The sequence below is a fragment of the Echinops telfairi genome, unplaced genomic scaffold, assembly GCF_000313985.2.
Source record: "Echinops telfairi isolate 266 unplaced genomic scaffold, ASM31398v2 ScPeMD7_5;HRSCAF=22, whole genome shotgun sequence".
NCBI classification, from domain to species: Eukaryota; Metazoa; Chordata; class Mammalia; order Afrosoricida; family Tenrecidae; genus Echinops; species Echinops telfairi.
The window spans coordinates 13126240-13147346 of record NW_022103901.1 but is presented as its reverse complement, the minus strand read 5'-3'; the positions used below and the strand labels follow the sequence as shown (position 1 = coordinate 13147346).

The 21107-nt window shown below is 50.2% G+C and overlaps 1 protein-coding gene across 1 annotated transcript; it reads left to right on the top strand.

Moving 5' to 3' along the window:
- Window positions 1–491: 491 nt before the first annotated feature.
- BCL7B (BAF chromatin remodeling complex subunit BCL7B) lies at window positions 492–15746 on the top strand. The gene is made up of 6 exons (XM_045284716.1): window positions 492–571; window positions 3609–3684; window positions 8152–8248; window positions 13113–13283; window positions 14497–14576; window positions 14817–15746. The coding sequence occupies exons 1-6, from the start codon at window positions 492–494 to the stop codon at window positions 14907–14909; spliced, it is 597 nt and encodes a 198-aa protein (XP_045140651.1). The 3' UTR covers window positions 14910–15746.
- Window positions 15747–21107: the final 5361 nt, after the last annotated feature.

The window sequence follows — 21107 nt, the reverse complement described above, 5'->3', positions numbered from 1 at the left end:
GCGGGGCCCGTGCCCGGGCTTCCCGGGCCTCCTCGCCGCCGCCCGCCCTCCTCGAGTGCGTCTCCGAAGGGCCCCATCCTAGTAGCTCGCGACCGTTAAGTGTTCCGTGCGCCGTCCCGAGCGCTCCCTGTGGACACGCAGCTAAGTTTAGCCAGAGTTTGTCCGTCCACCTGCTCGCGCGAAGCCCGCTGGGCCAGTGAGGTGGAATCCCATCTCCTCCCCCAGGATCCTTCAGCCGTGCCTTCCGACCCCCGCGCCGCAAACCTGATGGGTGTTTGCTGCTGCCCGGAGGGTCTTGGTAGGAAACGCCCAGTCATTAATGACACTGCCTGAGCGTCTGTTTGGACCGCATTTTCATGTTGCACTACCAATTAATTACCTGATGGTTTCTCATTTCCCCTATTAAAGGACCACATTTTCATCTTGCACTACCAATTAATTACCTGATGGCTTCTCATTTCCCCCATTAAAAGCCTGGCTGGTTGGATTAGATGTTTGTTCCCTTCTGGAATATTTCCCTAACTCCTCCCATCCCTCGTCCTCCACCCTTTTGGGGGACATCTTTACCCAGGTCAGTGATTTACTTTGCTTGTTTCCTTACAAGAGGAATCTCCTTAAATCGCTCTGTCCAAGGGCTTCCTATAGAATTGGGAACTCAGTAATGAGTGGTTTTTTTCCCCCCTCGAAATCGACGACTAGGTTTTAGGTACACCTAAGACTTGATCTTCCTCCCCCCACCCCCCAGTCTGTGTCCTCAGCAGTAGCATTTGCTGAGCATTGTCGGCTCATTTTGGGTTTTTTTGGTAATCACACATTCAAACAGGAAGTGAGCTGGTTCACATCTGCTGCCAAGCGTCTCTCTCCATTTGACTGTCCTTCCTGCTGACAGACAGTGTGCCTACAAAGAACCTTTGGGAACCAGATCAGAACACTGGCATTTGACTCAGGACAAGACTTTTATTCATGTATCTTGTGTGTGTAGCGGGATCTAAGGGATCATCTCTGTTAACAGCCAGCAGGTTGGTCCTGGTTCATGGTGACCCAGGGCCAGCAGAGTGACCGGCTCCTCTTGATGGACTGGAGAATCGGACCCTTGAGACCCAGAGGGTTTTCTCTGGCTGCTTTTCAGAAGTAGACGCTCAGACCTTTCTTCTTATTCTGAGTCTGGAATCTCGGCTGGAACCTGTTCAGCACTCAGTAACATACGCCGAGACCAGCTTGGAGACTTGGTGGCCCTGTGTACAACAAACTGAAACACCGCCCTCTCCTGCGCAAGCCCCGCAATTGTTCCTGTGTCCGAGCCTTTTGCAGCCACGGAGTCAATCTGTCTCATTGAGGGCCTTTCTCTTTCTCTGTCCCTCTACTTTGCCAAGCATAATGTCCTTCTCCAGGGACTGGTCTCTCCTGGTAGCACGTCTATAGTATGTGAGACAAAGCCTCACCATCAGGAGCACTGTGGCTGTGATTCCAAGACAGATTTGCTTGTTCTTTTGGCAGTCCGTGGTACTTTGAATAGTCTTTGCCAGTACCATCATTCAAATGTATCAGTTCTTCTCTGTTTTGGTTTGGATTTTTAAAAATTCATTGTCCAGCTTTCACATACCTATGAGGCAATTGAAACTTACCCTGGCTTGGGTTAGGTGCACCTTAGTACACAAAGTACATTCTTGCTCTTCCATACTTTAAAGAGGTCTTGTGCCACAGATTTACCCAATGCAATTGTCATTTCATCTCTTAACTGCTGCTTCCATGTGCATTGATTGTGGATCCAAGCAAGGCAAAATCCTTGACCACTTCAATATCTTCTCCATCCCCTTTTCTGAAGGAAAAAATGGTAGTAATGTAATAGTTTGTCAGTTGAATATTAAGAGTGTAGGGGTGGAGTCTAACCTGTCAATCAGATCATAGCCAATGAGGCCTCTGTGTGGACATGGCCTTCTCCTGAGAATTCTGGGAAATCCTGTATTTCTTCCTTGGAGGCAGGAGACACTTCTCGGCTGACTTCCTGGAAGACACTCTACTGACAGACACATGGAACTACGCTAGTGCCATTAGCTGGAGAAGCCACGTGGAGACCCCCTGCCAGTGCTGAGATGCTTACAATGCCACTGGATCCAAAGACTTCGCACCCACTGGCCTGTGATCGTCCTGCATTCAGTGTCATTGCATGTGTTTCATAAGTCTGAAAAGGACTTTATAGATCAGTATTGGACATATGGGCTGATAATGGACTTATGGGCTTGGACTTGACTGGGTTGGGGTGCTTTCTTAATGTAGAATTACCCTTGATATAAAACTCTCTTGTACACATATGAGTGTCAATGGATTTGTTTCTCTAGTCTACCCAGAATAACACAAAGTATTCAGTGCTCTCCTGGCAATGAAAAAAACTTTTGTACTGCAGCCCCTAATCCAGGATAAAGTGTGGGTATCTGCTTCTGCAATCCTCCACCCCCACTCCAGTCATTCCAGTGCCCCTGCCAGGTCCAGTCCTTTAAAGCAACCTTGCCCAGGGCTTGGGCCATACCTCCTCCAGAAGGCAGGTGAGGCGCAGCGGGGACAGCAGGGGGCATCTCGCCTTGCTGCTGATGGGGTCTTCAAATGAAGCCTTGTTTCTTCACATCTCTGGGTTCCTGCAGAGTCTGAGAAGTTCTCCACTCCAGGGCTAACTGGTCTAGCTGGGTCTTTCAGCCTTCTCAGCTCCCTGACCATCGTCATGTTAACAATGGTATCCTTCCTTACCCCCCACCCCCCCACCACACACACACACACACCTACCTCTTGGAGCTCCCAGGGGAATAGGGATCACATCACATCATGTGCATCCTTTATCCCTGTCGTTCCCTTATATAACAGATCTTTTAAGTATCTGTGGAACTTTGGAAAACAAGTGAAAACGGGTCCCTACCCATGTCTGAAGATTCTGTGTCCTTCATGCTGGTGTAGCCTACAAGGTCCAAGGGCTTTAGCGCACTAGCTGGGGAAAAGTGGCAAGTAGCGGGGTCTGAACCAAAGGCATGTGGTATCCAGCAGTCCTTTCAGAAAAGGATTATTGGTATCTTCAGCTGCCTCATATGCTTGTGAAAGTTGGACATTGAATAAGGAAGACATTGAATGATGGTGCTGGCGAAGACTGTCTAAAGGACTGTGGACTGCCACAAGAGCAAGCCATGCTGGCCTGGAAGAAGGCTGGCCAGAGTGCTCCTTGGAAGCAAGGATGGCAAGACTTGGTCTCACGTGTTGTGGCCCCGCTATCAAGAGAGGCCAGTCCCTGGAGGGTGTCACCCTGGTAGAGTGCAGAGGCCTAACAACGAGCAGTGCCCTCGGGGAGATGACTGACAGGTGGCTGCAGCAATGGGCCCCAAGCAGGAACAATTGTGAAGACAGCCCAGGACTGGGCGGGGCTTTGTTCTGTTGTCCACTGGGTCTCTGAGTTGGAACGCCCCTGCAGCACCTGATAACAAAAGGGAAGGCATGATTTGATAGAGCTGTATATATAAGGCATTCCAGATGGAAGGGAGGGTCCCCTGAGAGACAGGAAAACACAGCTTGTCAACAGAGAATCCCCTCTGTGGCTTGATCAGTTCTAAGAAATGTCTTTCTTTTAGGGAGAAAAAATGGGTGACCGTGGGTGATACGTCCCTGAGGATATTTAAGTGGGTTCCTGTGACAGACAGCAAGGAGGTAAGTGTGGAAAAAAGGCAAAACAAAAAAAGTCAACTTAAACAATGTCTCTGTCTCAGTTGTGAAGACTGGAACAGAGCATGCACACTGGCAGGCACCCTCTGTCTACCCTTGGTCCCTGCGAGGCCCCTCCGGCCATACGTCCCTGTCTGCCCCTGCCACTTCTCCGAGTCTTGGCACACTCCCGGCCCTTCTCGATCCCTTCCCTGGGCAGGTCAGTCTAGTTCTCCTGGAACACAGCTGAGCCCATTGCTCTTCTCATTGTCTGTGGTCACCATTGAGTGACAGCGGCAGAGCTGAGCAGTTGCCGCAGCGTCCTAATGGCCAGCGAACCCTGGCACTTTCAGAGTCCTTGGGTGGCACACATGGGTAAGCCCACCCCAAGGCACCACGGAGGACAAGCCCGTGTGTGCTTCCTTACAAAAGGGCACTCACGGCCTGGGAACCCCCCAGAGCAGTTCCTCTCTGCTCACATAGTAGCAGCACGAGTGGGACCAACGAGCTCAGTGATGACTAGCAGCAACCGCCGGACTAGACGAGAAGGTTCTGAGCAAGTCTGCCGCTCAGATGCTGTCTGTCTGTCCGCCTGCCTGCCTGCAGTCCGGTCCACAGCCTAGCCCGTGGGAAATGTAGGCCCGCTTGCTGAATGGAAGTCGAGAGCAGGGAGCTGAGTGGTGTCTGTATGCATTCCTTTCTGATTGATCTCTTGTGGGTTTGCTTGGTTCTGTTCACATGACCCTTCCGCATCACCAACCACTTCCGCAGCAACAGCGCTCTCTGGCCCCAGCCACCCAGAGTTGAGTCTCTAGTTAGATCACTGCCCTTGCAGCCTCTGCAGGCAGGCCAAGGCCAGCCCCTCTGCTCTGCTGGTTCTCCCCGCCCCAGTCAGAGAGTACCGGACCGGCCAGGCCCTTTTCAGGAGCTGGTCACAAAAGCTCAGTCTCGTCCTTTGTTCTGTGTGGGAAGAAGGAGCAGCATAATGCTCCTTGCAGACATACGCTTGGACACGCGGTCAGGAGAGGCCAGTCCCTGAGGAAGGACGCTGTGCTTGGTGAAGTAGAGGGTCAGTGACAGAGGAGCACAGTGGCTGCCATGGCGGGCTGCAACACAGCAGCAGTTGTGAGCCTGGCACAGGACCTGGCAGGTCACGCTGACCTACGTGGGGCCTCTGTTGGTCGGAACTGATAACTGCACCAGGAGTCCTGGGGGCGGAGTGGTTCCACCTTAGGTGGCTAACTGCATGGTCCACCCACTCCCTTCTGCTCGCGGAAAGCGTGACATACAGTCGGGGCACTCACAGGGGAGTTCGACCCTGCCCTACACGGCCGCTCTGAGCGCAAAGACTCGCTGGACGAGCCACAGCAGTGCGTGTTGCGCAACAGGTGTGTGCTTTTTCCTAAATTACAGCCCGAGACGGGACCTGCTGGGCTTCCGGTGTATATTTGACCTAATACTATTTAGTGTTTGGGAGAAAGATGAAGCTTTCTCTGTGGCCGTAAAAAGTTGCAGTGTGGAAAACCGACCCCGGCAGTTCTGCGCTGTCCTGCCGGGGGCCTGTGAGAATCAACTCCTGGGTTAGTTAACGATGAGCTGCTTTCCAAGTGACCGTGCCAGTGTACCGTCACCTGAAACTAGGAGCGGGCTCCCTGGGGTTTCACTTTGATGGCCTGTTTGCATCATCACTAACGAGACCGAGTGCCTCTTCAGTGTTCATTAGCTGTCCAGGGCTGGGTTTCAAAAGGAGCAAAACCAGGGACATCCGTTTCAGGGAGCTGTCGAGCTTGTCAGGCTAGAAAGTTCTGACCGGTGATACTGGGCTGTGGCGGTAGCCCAGCATCTGAGGTCAGGGATGGAGGAGCGGTACGTACCGACTGTGCCTTGCTGCCCCAAGTGAGGAGGTCTTCAGGCACTTGCTGATGTGGATCGAAGATTGCAGGCTTCCGTGTGGGTCATGACTCATTGAGACCAAGAAGACCCAAGTCCTCACACTGGTCACGTCATGGTAAATGGAGAAAAAGTTGAAGTTGTCAAGGATTTTGTCTTGCTTAGATTCTCAATCAGTGTTCATGGAAACAGCAGTCAAGAGATCAAAAGAGGTGTTTCATTAGGTACATCATCATCCCATATGCATGTGAAAATTGGACATTGAATAAGGAACACCAAAGAAGAAGAAGCTATGTATTTTAATTGTGCTGGAGAAGAAAATTGAAAGTACCAAGGACTGCTAAAAGGACAAATCCATCTGTCTTGGAAGAAGTACGGTCAGAGTGCGCCTTAGAGGAGCAGGGGATGGTAGGACTCTGTCTTACTTACTTTGGATACATTGTCAGGAGAAGGACATCATGCTTGGTAGAGGGCCAATGAAAAAGAGGACAGTTCTCAAGGAGAGAGATTGATTGACATACTTTGTGTGACCACTAGCTCAGGCCAAGGGACAGCTGTAAGGATGTGGCAGGACAGTGTGCATAGGGTCATTGTGAGTTGGACCTGGCTCGATGGCACCTAACAATGTCCACCCAACCCCTGGGAACCGTGGTCTTGTCCAGATGACATTAGCCATCGCTAATTAGCCATTAGTCCATCTTCTGAACTTCCTCTTTTAGGGAATGCCCATTTAAGTCTTTGGCCTACTTTTCTATTTGTGGTCCTTCTCTTCCGACTTGCCTGGAATTCTTTGTTCAGGACACAAATCCTTTAGTGACTCAATGGTATCAGTATTTCTGTCTGTGGTGCCTTCGATACGACTAAACCAGTCAGAACCTGTTCCCCTGCAGTGGATTTCCACTCATGGAGACCAGCTAGGTCAGAGCGCATTGCCCTATTGGGTTCCCAGTGCTGAGAATCCTCTACCGAGGCAGACCAAAGGCCGCGTGTTTCTCCCACATGCTTTTGGTTGGCAGCCGAGCGCTTCAGCCACTGCACTAACAGGCCTCCTTTCTAGCAGAAAAGTATTATCTCCTGATAACCACTATTAAACTTCTTTCTTTTACATGCATTTGTACAAAGCTAGTTTGATGTCTGAAGGAAGTCAAGAAGTATGGCTACAATTCCTAGTAATCGTTATGAAACCAAGACCACAAAAATGTGAAGTTAAGGTTGCCCAACATCTTTTCACTGCAGGTGGGCAAGGCTGAAGAGACAGGCCAGGACTTGCGGGGTGGGTTGGGAAAGGTTTCCCAGTGAAACGTGCTAGGGCAGCTCTTGCTGTCCTCGAAGAATGAGCAAGTCCGTTGTCATGCCGGGGAACAAATTCTTTCATGAGCTTTCCTGGGGTCCCTCCATGGGGTTTCCAGAGTTGTCATCTTGACAGAGCAGGTCAGCTGGTAGGTTCGAACCACCGACTCTTCAGTTAGCAGCTGAGTGCTTTGTACTACGCCACCAGGCCTCCTTCTGGAGTAGTCTACAGCCTTGCAGAGTCATGTTCATAAGACTCCTGGGTAGGAGGCAGTGAGGGAGGGGGGTGGTAGACAGGTGTTGACTGAGTGAAGGGGGAGGGCGCTGGGGGTGGGAAAAGAGGGCTTGGGGAAACAGTAAGCCATCCCATCGGGAGGCTTGAGAAGTTGTTTGAGTTGTTGACTGCAGAGATGATGGTCTCCTCCAGTCACAGTAAGCAGGGGTTTTAGATTCACTTATTTGGCATGCCCAGCAAACCGGTACCGGGTCTGTGATGACGTGACGATGATGTCTGCCTATGAAAAGAGGGAGCAGTGCCACCAGTGTGGCTTTCTTGCTGAGAGGAGATTGAGCATTATCAACTCCAACGAAGTGGTGTGTCTAGTCCCTGTGTCAAGGCTACACAGAGGCCTAGAGGTATGAGGAGGTCCATTTGAGCTCCGCCTGATGGAAGCTTCTGGCTTTTGGATGTTCTCGTTTGCAGTGCTCGGATGGGTCACTCCCTCAGCGCTGGGCGGGCATGCTGGTGGCTCCTCAGGACTTTCAGTGTCCCCTGCCCATGTCACTTGCATCCTGCAGGAGAGAGTTGGCGCTGTAGGTGAAGGTGGCCAGGTGGGGCTGATGGATTAGGGCTAGAGTGCGCAGGGCCTTCTGGCCGCAGCCCGCCTTCCCGTGTCCAGCCAGCAGCCCAGTCTGTTCTCGCTTTCTGCTTGCCCTGCTCTGCTCCTAAAACAGGACTTTTCTCACAGGAGCGCTGCGTGGTTCTCGCCCAGTCACCGAGGGGAGCGTGGGTAGTGTGTGGCCAAGAGTGGGAAGCTGAAGGGAGGCCACTGGGAGCTTTAGTGCAGTCACGTAGCTGTCTCGGGGGTCGCACGGCATCAGGTTGACACCAGCAGGGTTCACTGGAGGGCCAGACGTCAGGGAAGGCGCCACTGCCCAGAGTCTTTCCTTGACGCCCGTGTTCTCCCTGGCCCAGGCCAATGCAGACCTAGGGTCTCGCAGACAACACCCTCTTCCCTAGCTGTGGGTCTCTCCTGCTCGGCTCTGTCACATTCTTCTTTTTTTCCCTTTTAGAAAGAAAAGTCAAAATCAAACAGTTCAGCAGCCCGGGAACCTAATGGCTTTCCCTCGGATGCCTCAGCCAATTCCTCTCTCCTCCTTGAATTCCAGGGTGAGTTGCATCCATGTCTTCCTTGCAGGAAAATGGCCTCTTAGAGCAGCAGTTCTCAACCTGTGGGTTGTGACCCCTTTGGGGGGTCAAATGACCCTTTCACAGGGGTCACCTGAGACTATGAGAAAACACACATTTCCGATGGTCTTAGGAACCCAGACACCGCTCCTGTAGCTGTCTCCAGGCGTCCGCCCCCATGCAGATACGCCCACCTACGAGTACCCGGCATGATGACATCATCGTGCCAACCCCGTCACTTACACCCCATACAAACACAGGTGCATACAAACACAGGTGTATGTGACAGGGTTGGCTCCATAATATACTTATGTGGACCAGTCACACATGTAGAGAGTAGTGACTGTGTAGAAAGCAGTGGCTGTGTTGAAGCATCAGGATTGGAGGTTAAATGACACTTCATGAATTATAATTACTGGGTAAATCTGAAATCATGTACTGTAAAGTCATCAACTACTACAAATATATATATATGTATATGCTGGTCGGTCTTTTTATATTCAGCTGTGGTTGATGTGAATACTGCCCCCCTTGTGATAGTAACAGGTATGTAAAAAGAAACAACAGAATGGTAAATCATAGGAAACTTTAATGAACTGTATTGACTGAACTAAGCCATGTATCATCTTTTGTATTATTAAAGCTATTGTTGTATATTATTTTCATTAGCAAACCATCTCATGACAATGGACCGTGTAGAGAAGAACGTTAAGAAAAGAAAATATAGTGAGGATTTTTTACAGTATGGTTTTACCTCAATAATTACAGCAGGAATTGAGAGACTGCCATGTGTTATTTGTTGTGAAGTTCTATTAACTGAATCTATGAAGCCGGACAAACTCAAACGCCATTTTGATAGCAAGCATCCGAGCTTTGCTGGTAAGGATACCAAGTATTTTAGAAGCAAAACTGATGGACACAAGAAAGCCAGACTTGACACTGGTGGCAAGTACCCAAACAAAACGAAGCAGCCGTTGAAGCTTCGTATTTGGTGGCACTCAGAATGGCCAGAGCTGTGAAACCTCACACCATTGCTGAGGATTTACTGTTGCCAGTGGCCAAAGACATTGTTTGAGTTATGATCGGAGACGAATTTGTTATGAAATTGAGTGCAATTTCCTTATCTAACGACACTGTCCACAGAAGAATAGATGACATGTCTGCTGATATTCTTGATCAGGTCATCCAGGAAAGGAAAGCTGCTCCACTTCCAATATTTAGCATCCAGTTTGATGAATCTATAGACGTTGCAAACTGCTCAGAGTTACTGGTTCACGTGAGGCATATTAATGATGGTGACTTTAAAGATGAGTTTCCTTTTTGCAAACCTCTTGAAAAGATGACTACTGCACATGATGTATTTGACAGTTCATTTCTGAATGAACATAAGATCTCTTGGGAAAAGGTTTGTGGTGTTTGCACAGATGGTGCTCCAGTTATACTAGGAATCTGGATTTCAACGTTTAACACTGAATGAGTCACTGAAAGTTATAGGAACTCACTGTATGATTCATCGGCAAAGATTAGCAACGAAGATGCTGCCACAAGAGTTACAAGAAGTAATGAAAGGTGTCATAGTTCTGTCAATTTTGTAAAGGCGAGCACTTTAAACAGTCGACCGTTTTCGCAACTCTGCAATGATTGGATGCGCTGAATAATGCTCTGCTATTTCACACTGAAGTGAGATGGTTTATTGAGAGGAAGTTTTAAAATGTGTTTTTGAACTTCATGATGAACTCAAAATGTTTTTTAATCAGAAAGCAAGACCGCATTTCGAAGCACTTTTCAACGATAAAAGTGAACTGCAGAAATAGCTTACTTGGTTGACATTTTTGCCAAGTTGAATGAGTTAAATTTATCACTGCAAGGACCAAATGCAACGTGCCTCGATTTGTCTGAAAAGATCAGATCATTCCAAATGAAACTTCAGCTTTGGCAAAAAAATTCGGTGAAAATAAAATTTACATGTTGCCTACCTTATCTGCTTCTTTGAGGCACATGACATTGAACCAGACAAAAGGATTACAATGATAATTTCTGTGAAAGAACACTTGCACATGCTTGCAGACCAGATCTCATTGTACTTTCCAAATCTACCTGACACCCCACTTGCACTTGCCAGAAGCCCGTTCACAGTCAAAGTGGAAGATGTTCCTGAGACGGCACAAGGGGAGTTCATTGAACTTACTAAAGTGATGCAGCGAGAACTGATTTCTCTACAATGTGTTACAAAATTCTGGATCAAGTGTTTGCAGTCATATCCTGCTCTGTCTGAGACTGTGTTGCGCCTTCTTCCATTTCCAACAACATATCTTTGTGAACCAGGGATTTCCAGCTTGTTGGTTATCAAGTCTAAATACAGAAGTAGATCTGTTGTGGAAGATGATCTTCGTTGTGCCCTTGCAAAGACTGCCCTGAGAATTTCTGATGTGGTGAGAAAGAAGCTATCTCAACCTTCACCCTGATGTTGACTTTTTATGCATACTGTGGCAAAATGTAGCAATGTAGTTTACTGTTGTTATATTGACTGTTACCCATGCTTCAAGACAAAATTTCATTTATTTTACAATTAGAAATATTTCATTATTTTGTAATTAGAAATAAATATTTCACAGTATATTATTACTTCACAATATATAATTATTTCACATAGTTTTGTGATTAATCACTATGCTTTCATTATGCTCAATTTGTAACAAAGAAAATACATCCTGCATATCAGATATTTACATGACGATTCATAACAGTGGCAAAATTACAGTTATGAAGTAGCAACAAAATTTTTTTTTTTCAAAAATAATTTTATGGTTGGGGGGGGTCACCACAACATGAGGAGCTGTATGAAAGGGTCACGGCATTAGAAAGGTTGAGATCCACTGCCCTAGAGGAACCTTTTGAGAAGAAAAAGAATTCTGTGAATCAGTCAAGGGCCTGATTTGGCTGGTGTTTTGCTAAGCACCTTACCTGCTGCCTTCCCTGTGAGCCTCCCCAGAGCCCCACCAGCCCACTGGTGGGATGCTCACTTTCCAGAAGTCCCTAATGCCCCATAACTCAGAAGTGATCCTGTAAGCTCCTGGATCCTCAGGATCCCACAGCTTTGTTCTTTAGATCATCTGTGAGATGACAGGGCCCCAGAAGAGCCTGTCCACTGGAATCACGCCACCTAACTCTGTCTTTGAGTGAAGGCCCTCTGGGTGCTGGCAGGGCCATCATCCCCTCTCGCCTCCCAGGAAGTGTGAGTCCTGAGCTCAGGCTTCTCTTCCTGTTAGCCTGTGACAGAAACCGGACCAGTAGCGTTTTTCCTATTAGGAGAACCGGATCACCAGAGAGGAGCACTCCCCAATGGTGCTGTGATTAAAGGGGAAGATCAGATCAGTGGTTCCAGGCCAAGGGGACAGAGGAGGCCACCTGCTTCCATGAGGGCGTCCATACAACCTTGGGCACCCTCTGGGGCAGTAGTCCTCTGTCCTTACAGGGTCCCTGGCAATCAGGACTGACTCGAGGCCAGTGAGTTGGGCCTATGTGATGCTCCCACCGAGCACAAAGGGACAGAGCTGTGTTCTTTTACCGCATGTCCTCATGAGAGGAAGGGGCGTCTGAAGAGGGGCCTGTGCTTCTCTTCCCAGTGAGACTTGTCGCTGCCCCAGTGGGCGGTGGTTCCCACCCACCCCTGCCTCTCTCCTGGCGGTCAGGGGAACTGAGGAAGGAGAGTAAGAGGAGGTCACTTGTGAGGGTGGGGTCACCTTCCTCACAGGTCACCATCCTTTCATCCCCTACATGGCTTCATGAACCCCTTCTATGTTCCAGGGGTTCCGTATCGCCCCCAGGAGGCTGCCTCCCCAGAGTGTGATGGGAGGAAACAAGTGGATGACATCTCCGGTGCAGGGGGACACAGGAACTAGTGGGACCGTGGAAGACAGGCAGCCACTCACGCCCCGGGGAGCCCCTGAGGCAGGACTGCCAGGAGGCAGTGAGGCTCGCACTGCCTGTTGGAAGAGAGAGCAGCTTTTCATGGTGACTGGGGGGGATCAGACCAGCAGAAGGAGCAGGTGGGCAAAGGGGAGGGTCCCGCTCGATGGCACCAAGGGTGCGTGTGAGTGGGTGACAGGCAGTGGGGGGGGGGGGGGGGGGGGTGTTGTTTGAGAGGGACTTCATCAGGCTGTGGTGTGGCTGTGTCACAACAGCCCTGAGAAGCAGGCAGCATGGGGAGCTCACGGCGCTGGTGGGACAGAGAAGGGGGGCACTGTGAGCTGGGCAGGGAGAGCAGTTAGGTGGCTGAGGCAGGAGGCAGGCGGGAGCAGAGGCCAGGCGGTCAGCGAGGCAAGAGTGACAGGGAGCACCTTCAGAGCCGGAGGCGCAGTCGGAGTTGGTGACTGGACGCTGCTGGCTGGAAGAGGGAGGAGTTGTGGGTCCCGCAGTCTTCCTTGAGCTGGAAGGCCCCTGAGACCCTGCTGAAGCAGCCAGGTGCATCCTGGGCAGCTGAGGCCCTGAGCTGGCTACGTTCAGTGGCCACCAACCTCCTTCCAATCCCTGAGGGCCAGACAGATGGGGGTATTCTCTGCACACCTTAGGTTGTGTGAAAGCAGAGAAGTCCTGAGATGAGGCTCCGCTCCTCCCTGCTTCTCCCCTGGACAGGGAGAAAATAGCAGGCCCTGGGGTTCTAATTACGTGGTAGACCAGACAGAAGGGCTGAAGAAGCGGCAGCTCACCTTCCTCACTGAAGCGTTTTAACTCTTGCAAAGGCTGACAGAACTTCCCACGTGGGTCTCCAGCAGATGTCCAGCTGCCCGAGGAGGCGCCCCACTCCCACCCCTCAGCTGTCACCTTTGCTGTGTTTGGCTTTCAGATGAAAACAGCAACCAGAGTTCGGTGTCGGACGTGTATCAGCTGAAGGTGGAGAGCAGTACCAACTCGAGCCCCAGCCCCCAGCAGAGCGAGTCCCTGAGTCCAGCACACACGTCGGATTTCCGCACCGACGACTCCCAGCCCCCGACTCTGGGCCAGGAGATCCTGGAGGGTGAGGCGGGGTGGAAGGGCCTTGATGCTTGCTCTCATTTCTCCTTCCTAGAGGAAGAGCTTCCAGAGTGTTCCTCAGTGCCTCTGGTCACCACCAGTTTGGGATGCGTTGGGGAATGAGTATCCGCTTCCCGCCAATGGGAGGACAGAACTAAGCCAGCCTCTGTCTAAGGCACTTTTCACAGTGGGTGCCAGAGACAGTGGGGAGATGGGGTCTCAGAGAAGTTAAGCTGCCTGTCCGAGACTAGACTGCCCAGGGCAACTGGACGTCAGTTTTAAAAGCCCTGGAGGCACGCTGCTAACCTGAAGGTCAGTGGTTTGAGTTCCCCCAGCCGCTCTGCAGGAGAGAGATGAGGCTGTCCGGTTCTGCAAAGATTTACAGCCTTGGACGCCCCATGGGGTAGTTGGATTCCATCCAGGAAGGTTACCTGAGTCAGAGTCAGCGTTTCTGCCCTTTGCAGGATACCCTGCAGATCTCTGGTCAGGACACAGCTACAGTGCAAAGGTGTACAGGGGCTTCAGGAAGTGTGTGGAGGAATGGAATTATCATATTGGAGCTTCCCCACAAACGTTCTAAAGCTCCCGTGCGTGGCTCTCTTAGACCACAGGCTCCAAAACTTACCTGCCCCGTGTACCCCCTGTTCCAGGGAAGAACAAAATCACAGGGTGCCCTCTTGGCCATGAGGAGCTTTTGTACTACAATCCACAATGCTGGATAAAATGTGGGTGCCTGCTTTTGCAGCCCCAGGACGTTCCAGTGCCCCTGGGGGTGGTAGCACCCACTTTGGGAAACCCGGTCTTAGCCACAATTGAGCATGTTTCCCTGTTGGCCCTGCTGGTCATATTTACTGTGTGCTGATTAGCATCCAGACACAGATCTAAGTGCCGCCTGTGGACATGTTTTTGCCTCCTCATGGCCACCCTCTTGTGGCGCTGAGCCACTGGGCTGAGCTGCTGAGCCGGCTTCAGGCGCCTGCCCAGTAGAGCCCTTGGCCCAGCATGATCCAGCAGCAGTGCCTGTCACCTCCAGCATGCATCCCCCTCCCTCCTTCAGAAGTTGGGTTTGCAGGCCAGCGTTCTTCCCTGGCCACCAGGTCCCCTCCCCATCACCCAGAGGAAAACTACCCCCCAGGCTGTGGTAGAGCTTCCCTGGGTGGCTCCAGCCGCCTCCATAGGGCCTGTGGTGGTGACTGCTGTCTGCCCTGCCTTTGCAGAGCCTTCCCTGCCTGCCTCCGAAGTGGCTGATGAGCCGCCCACCCTCACGAAGGAGGAGCCAGTCCCGCTGGAGACACAGGTCAGGAGGCCCTTTGGTTTTCCTGCATTCTGAGAAGAAAGGAAAGGGCTTTGTGGGTGAGAAATTGGACCAGCAGCCCTGGCTGTGCTGTGGGAGGCAGCGCGGGGACTAGGGGTCGGGGCTGGGTGTCCAGGTGGTAAGGCCAGAAGGAGTTTGATGACCTGTGAGAAAGGAGAGGGGTGCAACCAGGGTGGGCTCTCAGTAGTTCTGGCACAAAGTGCCCTGGCATCTCTCTCTAAGGTCCCAGAGGAAGAGGAAGACTCCGGCGCCCCGCCCCTGAAGCGCTTCTGTGTGGACCAGCCCGCAGTGCCGCAGACAGCCTCCGAGAGCTAGCACCGCTGCGCCCTCTGCCTCCTGGCCCCCCTGCCTCTATTTATTGCATTCTGGTTCTGGCCATGCTGTGTTGCTGGGGTACGGGCAAGCACTGGGGTCCAGAGCCTGCACTTCTGAGCTGGAAGGCTGACATACGACTTGGGGTGGGAGCAGCATCTTCCCGTCCCGACACCTGTGTCCGCTTGCGCCCGAAGAGAGGAGAAGTCACGTCCCTGTTGCACCCTGCGTAGGCTGGCACGTCGGCCACCTCCAGGCTCAAGGAGCTCCTCCAGGGAGCCGATCTGCTGTGGAGCCTCTGGACCGGCCGAGCTGCTGCCGCTTCACGAGAGGAAGGAGATGGATGTGGAGGGCCGCTGCAGACTTGAACTTGACTGGAGACTCGGTTCATTGGTGGGCTGGCCTGTCGGGCTGCTGTTGGAGAAGGACTTGGAGGGGAAGGGCTCTTCTCCAGATGGAGGCAGAACGCTCTCGGTGCTGAGGTGGCCCTGCCTCCAGCGGGCGCTTGCGCTGCTGACAGTCCTTTGTCCCCGCTGGAGCTTTTTCTGTCCCCCAAATGCACACTTCTTCACCTGTACATTTCACTCTGGCATTCCCCCAGCACTGTGCCACACACTGCCCCAGCAAGAAGGCGAGGCTCAGACAGCAGTCCCCTTGCCCCCCTCAGACTTTCTAGAAGGTTTCCTTTTCTTTGAAATCTGCATGTTTAATTAAACTTGGTGATTTTTATTTTTTGTTTCAAAAAAAAAAAAGTTTAAGAAAAGAAATGGGCAACAGTGAGTGAAGACATATTTTAGCACTGCATAGAATATTTTTAAAATTAAAATGACTTGAAATATGTGTTGTTGGTTGCTATATGCTTCTGTGTGGGGGCTGGGGCTAAGCGGTGGTGACTGGGTGCTTGGGAAGTCACAGAGGGTGTGGCCTTGGGGACACTTTTTAATGCAAATGATCTGGAGACTCCCTGGAAAGGGTCTTGTAGTTTCTCTTCTACTTCTGTCCTGTGAACACGACGCCACCAGTGGCCTTACGTATTTCCACAGCCCGAAGTCCTTACGAGGGAGTCTTGGCTCTCTTTCAGTTACCAGCTTTATTGGCATGTCATTCACACCCATTTCAGTGGTTTCACTGTATTAAAAAGAACTGGGCCGTCATCCCCACCACCCTAGCAGTCTCCTCACTCTTGTGCCGTTAGCAGCTTCCCACAACCCCAAACCTCCCCTGCTGCAGCCGAGGAGCCATTCTCCGAGTTACTGTCTTTATGGGCTCCTCCGTGTGGAGTGCATAGAAAGAAAACCATTCAAAACCGCAACATAAAGCAGGAAAATCGCAATCCATGTGAGAAGTGTTAGGTTTCGGGGTTCGTTTTCTCCCGTTCTTGCTTGACGCTGGAAGAATTCACGCAGCAGTACTTTTGTAATCCAAGGAACTTTTATGAGGGAAAGGGAAGTTTCCGGTATTGCAGTCTCGGATAGTACACGCTACCCCTGGAAAGTGTGCGGGGGCTGCATGCGGGGATGGTGGGGGAGTTTGAGACTGAAAATGACCACGTCAGGGGAGCGCGCAAAGCCAGGTGGAAAACAGCTGGAAAGAGGGACATGGAGGCGGAGAAAAGGAAGCCAAGAGAGAGGAGCAAGCCCTAGGCATGCAGTGCACATGGGGGATCCCGCCCTCCAACCTGAAAGAGGCCTGCCCTCAGTCTGCATTTTATCCCCTCTGACCCCCACGTGCAGGGGGCCGGGCATGGTTGAGGATATTGGCCATTCTTAGTGGCTGAGTTCAGGTGCATGTGCAACAATGTTGCTGGTGCCTGGTGTGCCTGCCGACGTTGACCTTCACCTGCCACCTAAGTGACTGCTCTGAGCATGCCTACTTTTTGCTTAGAATAAGCATTCAGTGGAGCCAAATCCCTTATCCCTAATCTTTCAGCCCTTCAAAAGCAGAGGGCAAGAGAACTAGAAACAAATTAAAAATGGGTCAAAAGGAAAAACAAACGATAATATGTCACATATTAACCTAACTGTATCTGCAGTAATTCACTTTCCAGTGCACTCTGAAGGCAAGACCATTCACATCCCCGGTCAGTGGTCTGAGGGATCCAATGGAAGTTTAATCCAAGAGGGGATTCTATAAATGGATCCTGGGTTTTTACTGCCATCCATACCCCTCTGTGCAAATAGGGTAGTCAGAGTCTAAAGCTTCAATACGATTCCCTCCTCTGACCCTGGATTTTACCATTTACAATCCTTGGATCACATGGCTGGTGCACACCTGCAGTGTGGACTCAGTCGAAACCTTACTTAGATGACTGCCACTTCTAAGACAAGACCTCACACACCACACTCGTTCCACTAGCCAGGCACCATCTGACTTTTTCACCCCACTTTGCTATAGGACTTACATCTCCAGCGATCATTTCATGAGAGCAAGTATTAAGCAGAGGCATGTCGTAAGAACAGATTGTTATTAGACGAGGTTCATGATTAGGTGTGAGCTCAACATTTATTCTTAGCTCTAAAGTATACATACATATCTCTGGTCCATTTTAGAGGCAGCATTATCAGCTTCTGGAAAAGGGTTTATTTCTGTGTGTGTGTGTGTATGTGTGTGTGTGTCTGTGAAAATACACAGAAAATTGACCATTTTGAAGGGTACAACTCAGGATGTCCTGCAAGCAGCACCACTATCATTCCAGAACTCTGTACTCCTTAGCAGTCCTTCCACATTCTGTACCTTGTCAAACCAAAAGTCAACTCACTGCCATCGAGTCAATGCTGACTCTTAGCAACCCTATAGGACAGGGTAGAACTGGCCCTATGAGTTTTGGATACTATAACGCTTGACTGGCGTAGAAAGCCTCATCTTTCTCCCAAGGAGCAGATGGTAGTTTTGAACTGCTGACCTTGCAGTTGCAGCCCAAGGCGTAACCACTATGGCTCGGGGGCTCCTGCTCAACACCTAGACCCCTGGAAATCTCTGACCTGCTTCTGTCCCTACGCTCCTTCTTGTTCTTGAGGCCTGAAGAAAGTGACTAGAGTAGTGGATGAAAATAATCCTGTATTCTATGTTGTCAAAAATGGTCATTACAGTGTGATATTCCCCAAAGTGAGGCCAATGACTTCTCTGATTTCTCAGGGGGCATTCAAGGCTCTGAGTTCGGCTGCCTTGTTTGGTCATCCCTAGCAAGGTTTGTTCTAGAAATCAAATTCACATGAATGTCACCGATACTGGAATGATCATAGGTGGCACGTAAGTATGTTTCAATAAAGATGAGTTTAAATATATATATTTCAAGTACAATAAAGGTCTAAAAGACCACAAAGAATTACTAGGCAGATTTAAAGAAGAACCAGATAGATGGAGTTTCTATAAGTGAGAAACAATTGTTGAAATCAAATGCCACAAAAATCAAAATTCAAATTTACTGTCACCCAGGCAATCCTGACTTGCAGCAACCCCCCTGTCTTCCTGAGGGACAGGGCCCTGACCATCTGTGTTCCCAGGCTGCTGACTCCCCTTGTGATTTCTCTCTTGTGAAGCACTCTGGTGGAGTGGTTACGGGAGTAGAAAGCCTCATTTTTCTCATCTTCAAAACCACCAGCCTGCTCTGTCAGAGAAAAACGAGGCTCAAGGCTCGCTATTCCCATAAAACAGTGACAGTCTTAGAAACCCTCAGGGCAGCTCTACCCTGTCCCACAGGGTGGCTAGAAGCTGGAATTGAGGAGATGGCAGTGAGTTTGAGGATTCAGGGCATCAGCAGCCTGGCATCACAGACAGGAAGCCCCATCCCTCAGGACTTCTACCTGGGACCAAACACACTCTCACTGAGTCGATGCTGACTCATAGCGACCCTATAGAGCAGGGTAGAACTGCCCCTGTGGCTTTCTGAGACTAATTCTTTTTAAACTTTTTAAATTTATAAATCATTTTATTGGGGGTTCTTACAGCTCTTATAACAATCCATACATCAGTTGTTTCAAGCACATTCATACATAGGTTACCATCATCGATTTCAAAATATTTTCTTTCTGTTTAAGCTCTTGGTATCAGCTCCTCTTTATTTTCCCTCCCTCCCCAACTCTCTCACTCTTACAGACCCCTGATACATTATAATTTTTTTTCATATCTTACACCACCCACTGTCTCCTTTCGCCCGTTGTCCGTCCCCCTAGGCGGGGGTGCGGGGTGGGGTGGGGTGTGAATTCGTTATTGTAGAATACTAACTCTACAGGAGGAGAAAGCCTCATCTTTCTTCGAGAAGTGGCTGGTGGTTTCCAACTGCTGACCTTGTGGTTAATAGCCCAACTTGTAACCACTAGGCTACCAGGGCTCCAGACAGAATACAGGGCTAGGAAGTGCTGATGGCCAGGCTCAGAGGGACATCTAGGATGAAGGAAAAGATACAGTAGAAATTACGCTGTCCTTTGGTAGACTACTAGCAATTGGTAAACACTCTCCTCAGAAATTCAGGTAGCCACCTCCACCATGAACCAGAAATATCGGTGCAATAGGCATTAGGAGGATGAAGAAAAAGAAGAGGTACAAATCTGGCTAGACCAGAGGATGCACACGGGTACAGACAGGAACTGGAAACACAGGGAATCCAGGACAGATGACCCCCCTTCAGGACCAGTGCTGAGAGTGGCGATACCGGGAGGGTGGAAGGAAGGTAGAGTAGAAAGGGGGAGCCGATTACAAGGATCTACATATAACCATCTCCCTGGGGGATGGACAACAAAAAGTGGGTGAAGGCATACATCGGACAGTGTAAGATATGACAAAATAATAATAATTTATAAATTGTCAAGGGTTCATGAGGGAGGTAGGAGGGGAGAAAGAGGGGGGAAAAGAGGAGCTGATATTAAGGGCTGGAGTAGAAAGCAAATGTTTTGAGAATGATTATGGCAACGAATGTACAAATGTGCTTGGATGGATGGATTGTGATAAGAATTGTACAAACAAATGGATGGATGGATGGATTGTGATAAGAATTGTACAAACCCCCAATAAAATGATTTTTTTAAAAAAGAAGAAGAAATGAGAAAGAAGAGGAAAATCAAGACTGGCCACAGGTTATAAGTAACCTGTGAATGGCTTCCGGGTAGTAAGTGCATCTGAATTATTCAGGGAAAGGCGTCGGATGCCCATCTAACCAGATACACTGATTATGGGTAAGCACTGACAAAGTTCAACGGTACTTTGGTGAGATAGAGGAGGGAGAAAGGCTTAGGTGCTGTGGGTGGTGAGATTAAAATCCAGAGGAGAGTCTTGGAGGCTGGAGATTCTAAGAGGGATTGTGGGAGAGCTGGCCTCTGAGTGGGGCCTTGGAAAACAGGGGTGGATGAGAGGAGATGGGCTAGAAGGGTGGGGCTCAGGGCAGAGGGGAACAAGAGCCAGTCTTCAGAGGCAGGAGAACCAGCCTCTGTGCAGAGAGTGGCCATGTAATTAGACTTTTTATGTGGGAGAATTTCCAAGCCACAGAAAGTTGACCGAATAGTTCAATGAGCACATATCGACCCTTCAAATGGAGGCCCCCCGTGACTCACATTTTGCCCCACTTACTTTACTCCTCAGCAGAGATCCTTTCCCTTTTGGCTGAAGTCCGTGCAAACACCTCTCATCAATGCAACACTTTCCCCCTAAAGGCCTGAGCTTGTATCTCCTAACAGACAAGCGCCTAGGAGGCCTGGTGGGGTTGGGGGTGAGATATTGAGCTGCTAACCTCAAGGCCGACAGTTCAAACCCACTAGCTGCTCTCAGGGAGACAGATACAACTTTCTACTCCTGTAAAGAGATCATCTCAGAAGCCTGCAGGGGGCAGTTCTACTTTGTTGGATAGGGTCGGGATCAACCTGAGTTTTGCTATTCCCTAAGAACAAAACAGGGGTCCCGGGGGTGCAGGACTCCAAGGTAAGCTGCCAACTGCCAAGGCCAGCCATTTGCAGCCACCAGTTGCAGGAGAACCATGAGGCTTCCGTGTAAAGAGTGATGGTCCTGCAAACCCACAGGGACAGTTTTCCCTGCCCTGTAGGGTCTCGATGGGATAGAACTGACTGGATGGCAGGGAGTTTGGTGTAGGGGCTGATGGTGGTGGAGGTGGAGGAGGAGGTGGTGGAGGTGGTGGAGGTGGAGGTGGAAGTGTTTCTGACCCCTTGAGTCAGTTCTGACCCACAAGGACTGTATGCACCACAGAAGGAACAG

What these genes read in the sequence shown, in the direction of transcription:
- BCL7B (XM_045284716.1), top strand. Translation starts at nt 492, where the DNA reads ATGTTTGTTCCCTTCTGGAATATTTCCCTAACTCCTCCCATCCCTCGT. An exon ending in TGGGGGACATCTTTACCCAG is followed by an intron (nt 572 to 3,608) that starts GTCAGTGATTTA and finishes TCTTTCTTTTAG; the next exon opens with GGAGAAAAAATGGGTGACCG. An exon ending in TCTCCTCCTTGAATTCCAGG is followed by an intron (nt 8,249 to 13,112) that starts GTGAGTTGCATC and finishes TTTGGCTTTCAG; the next exon opens with ATGAAAACAGCAACCAGAGT.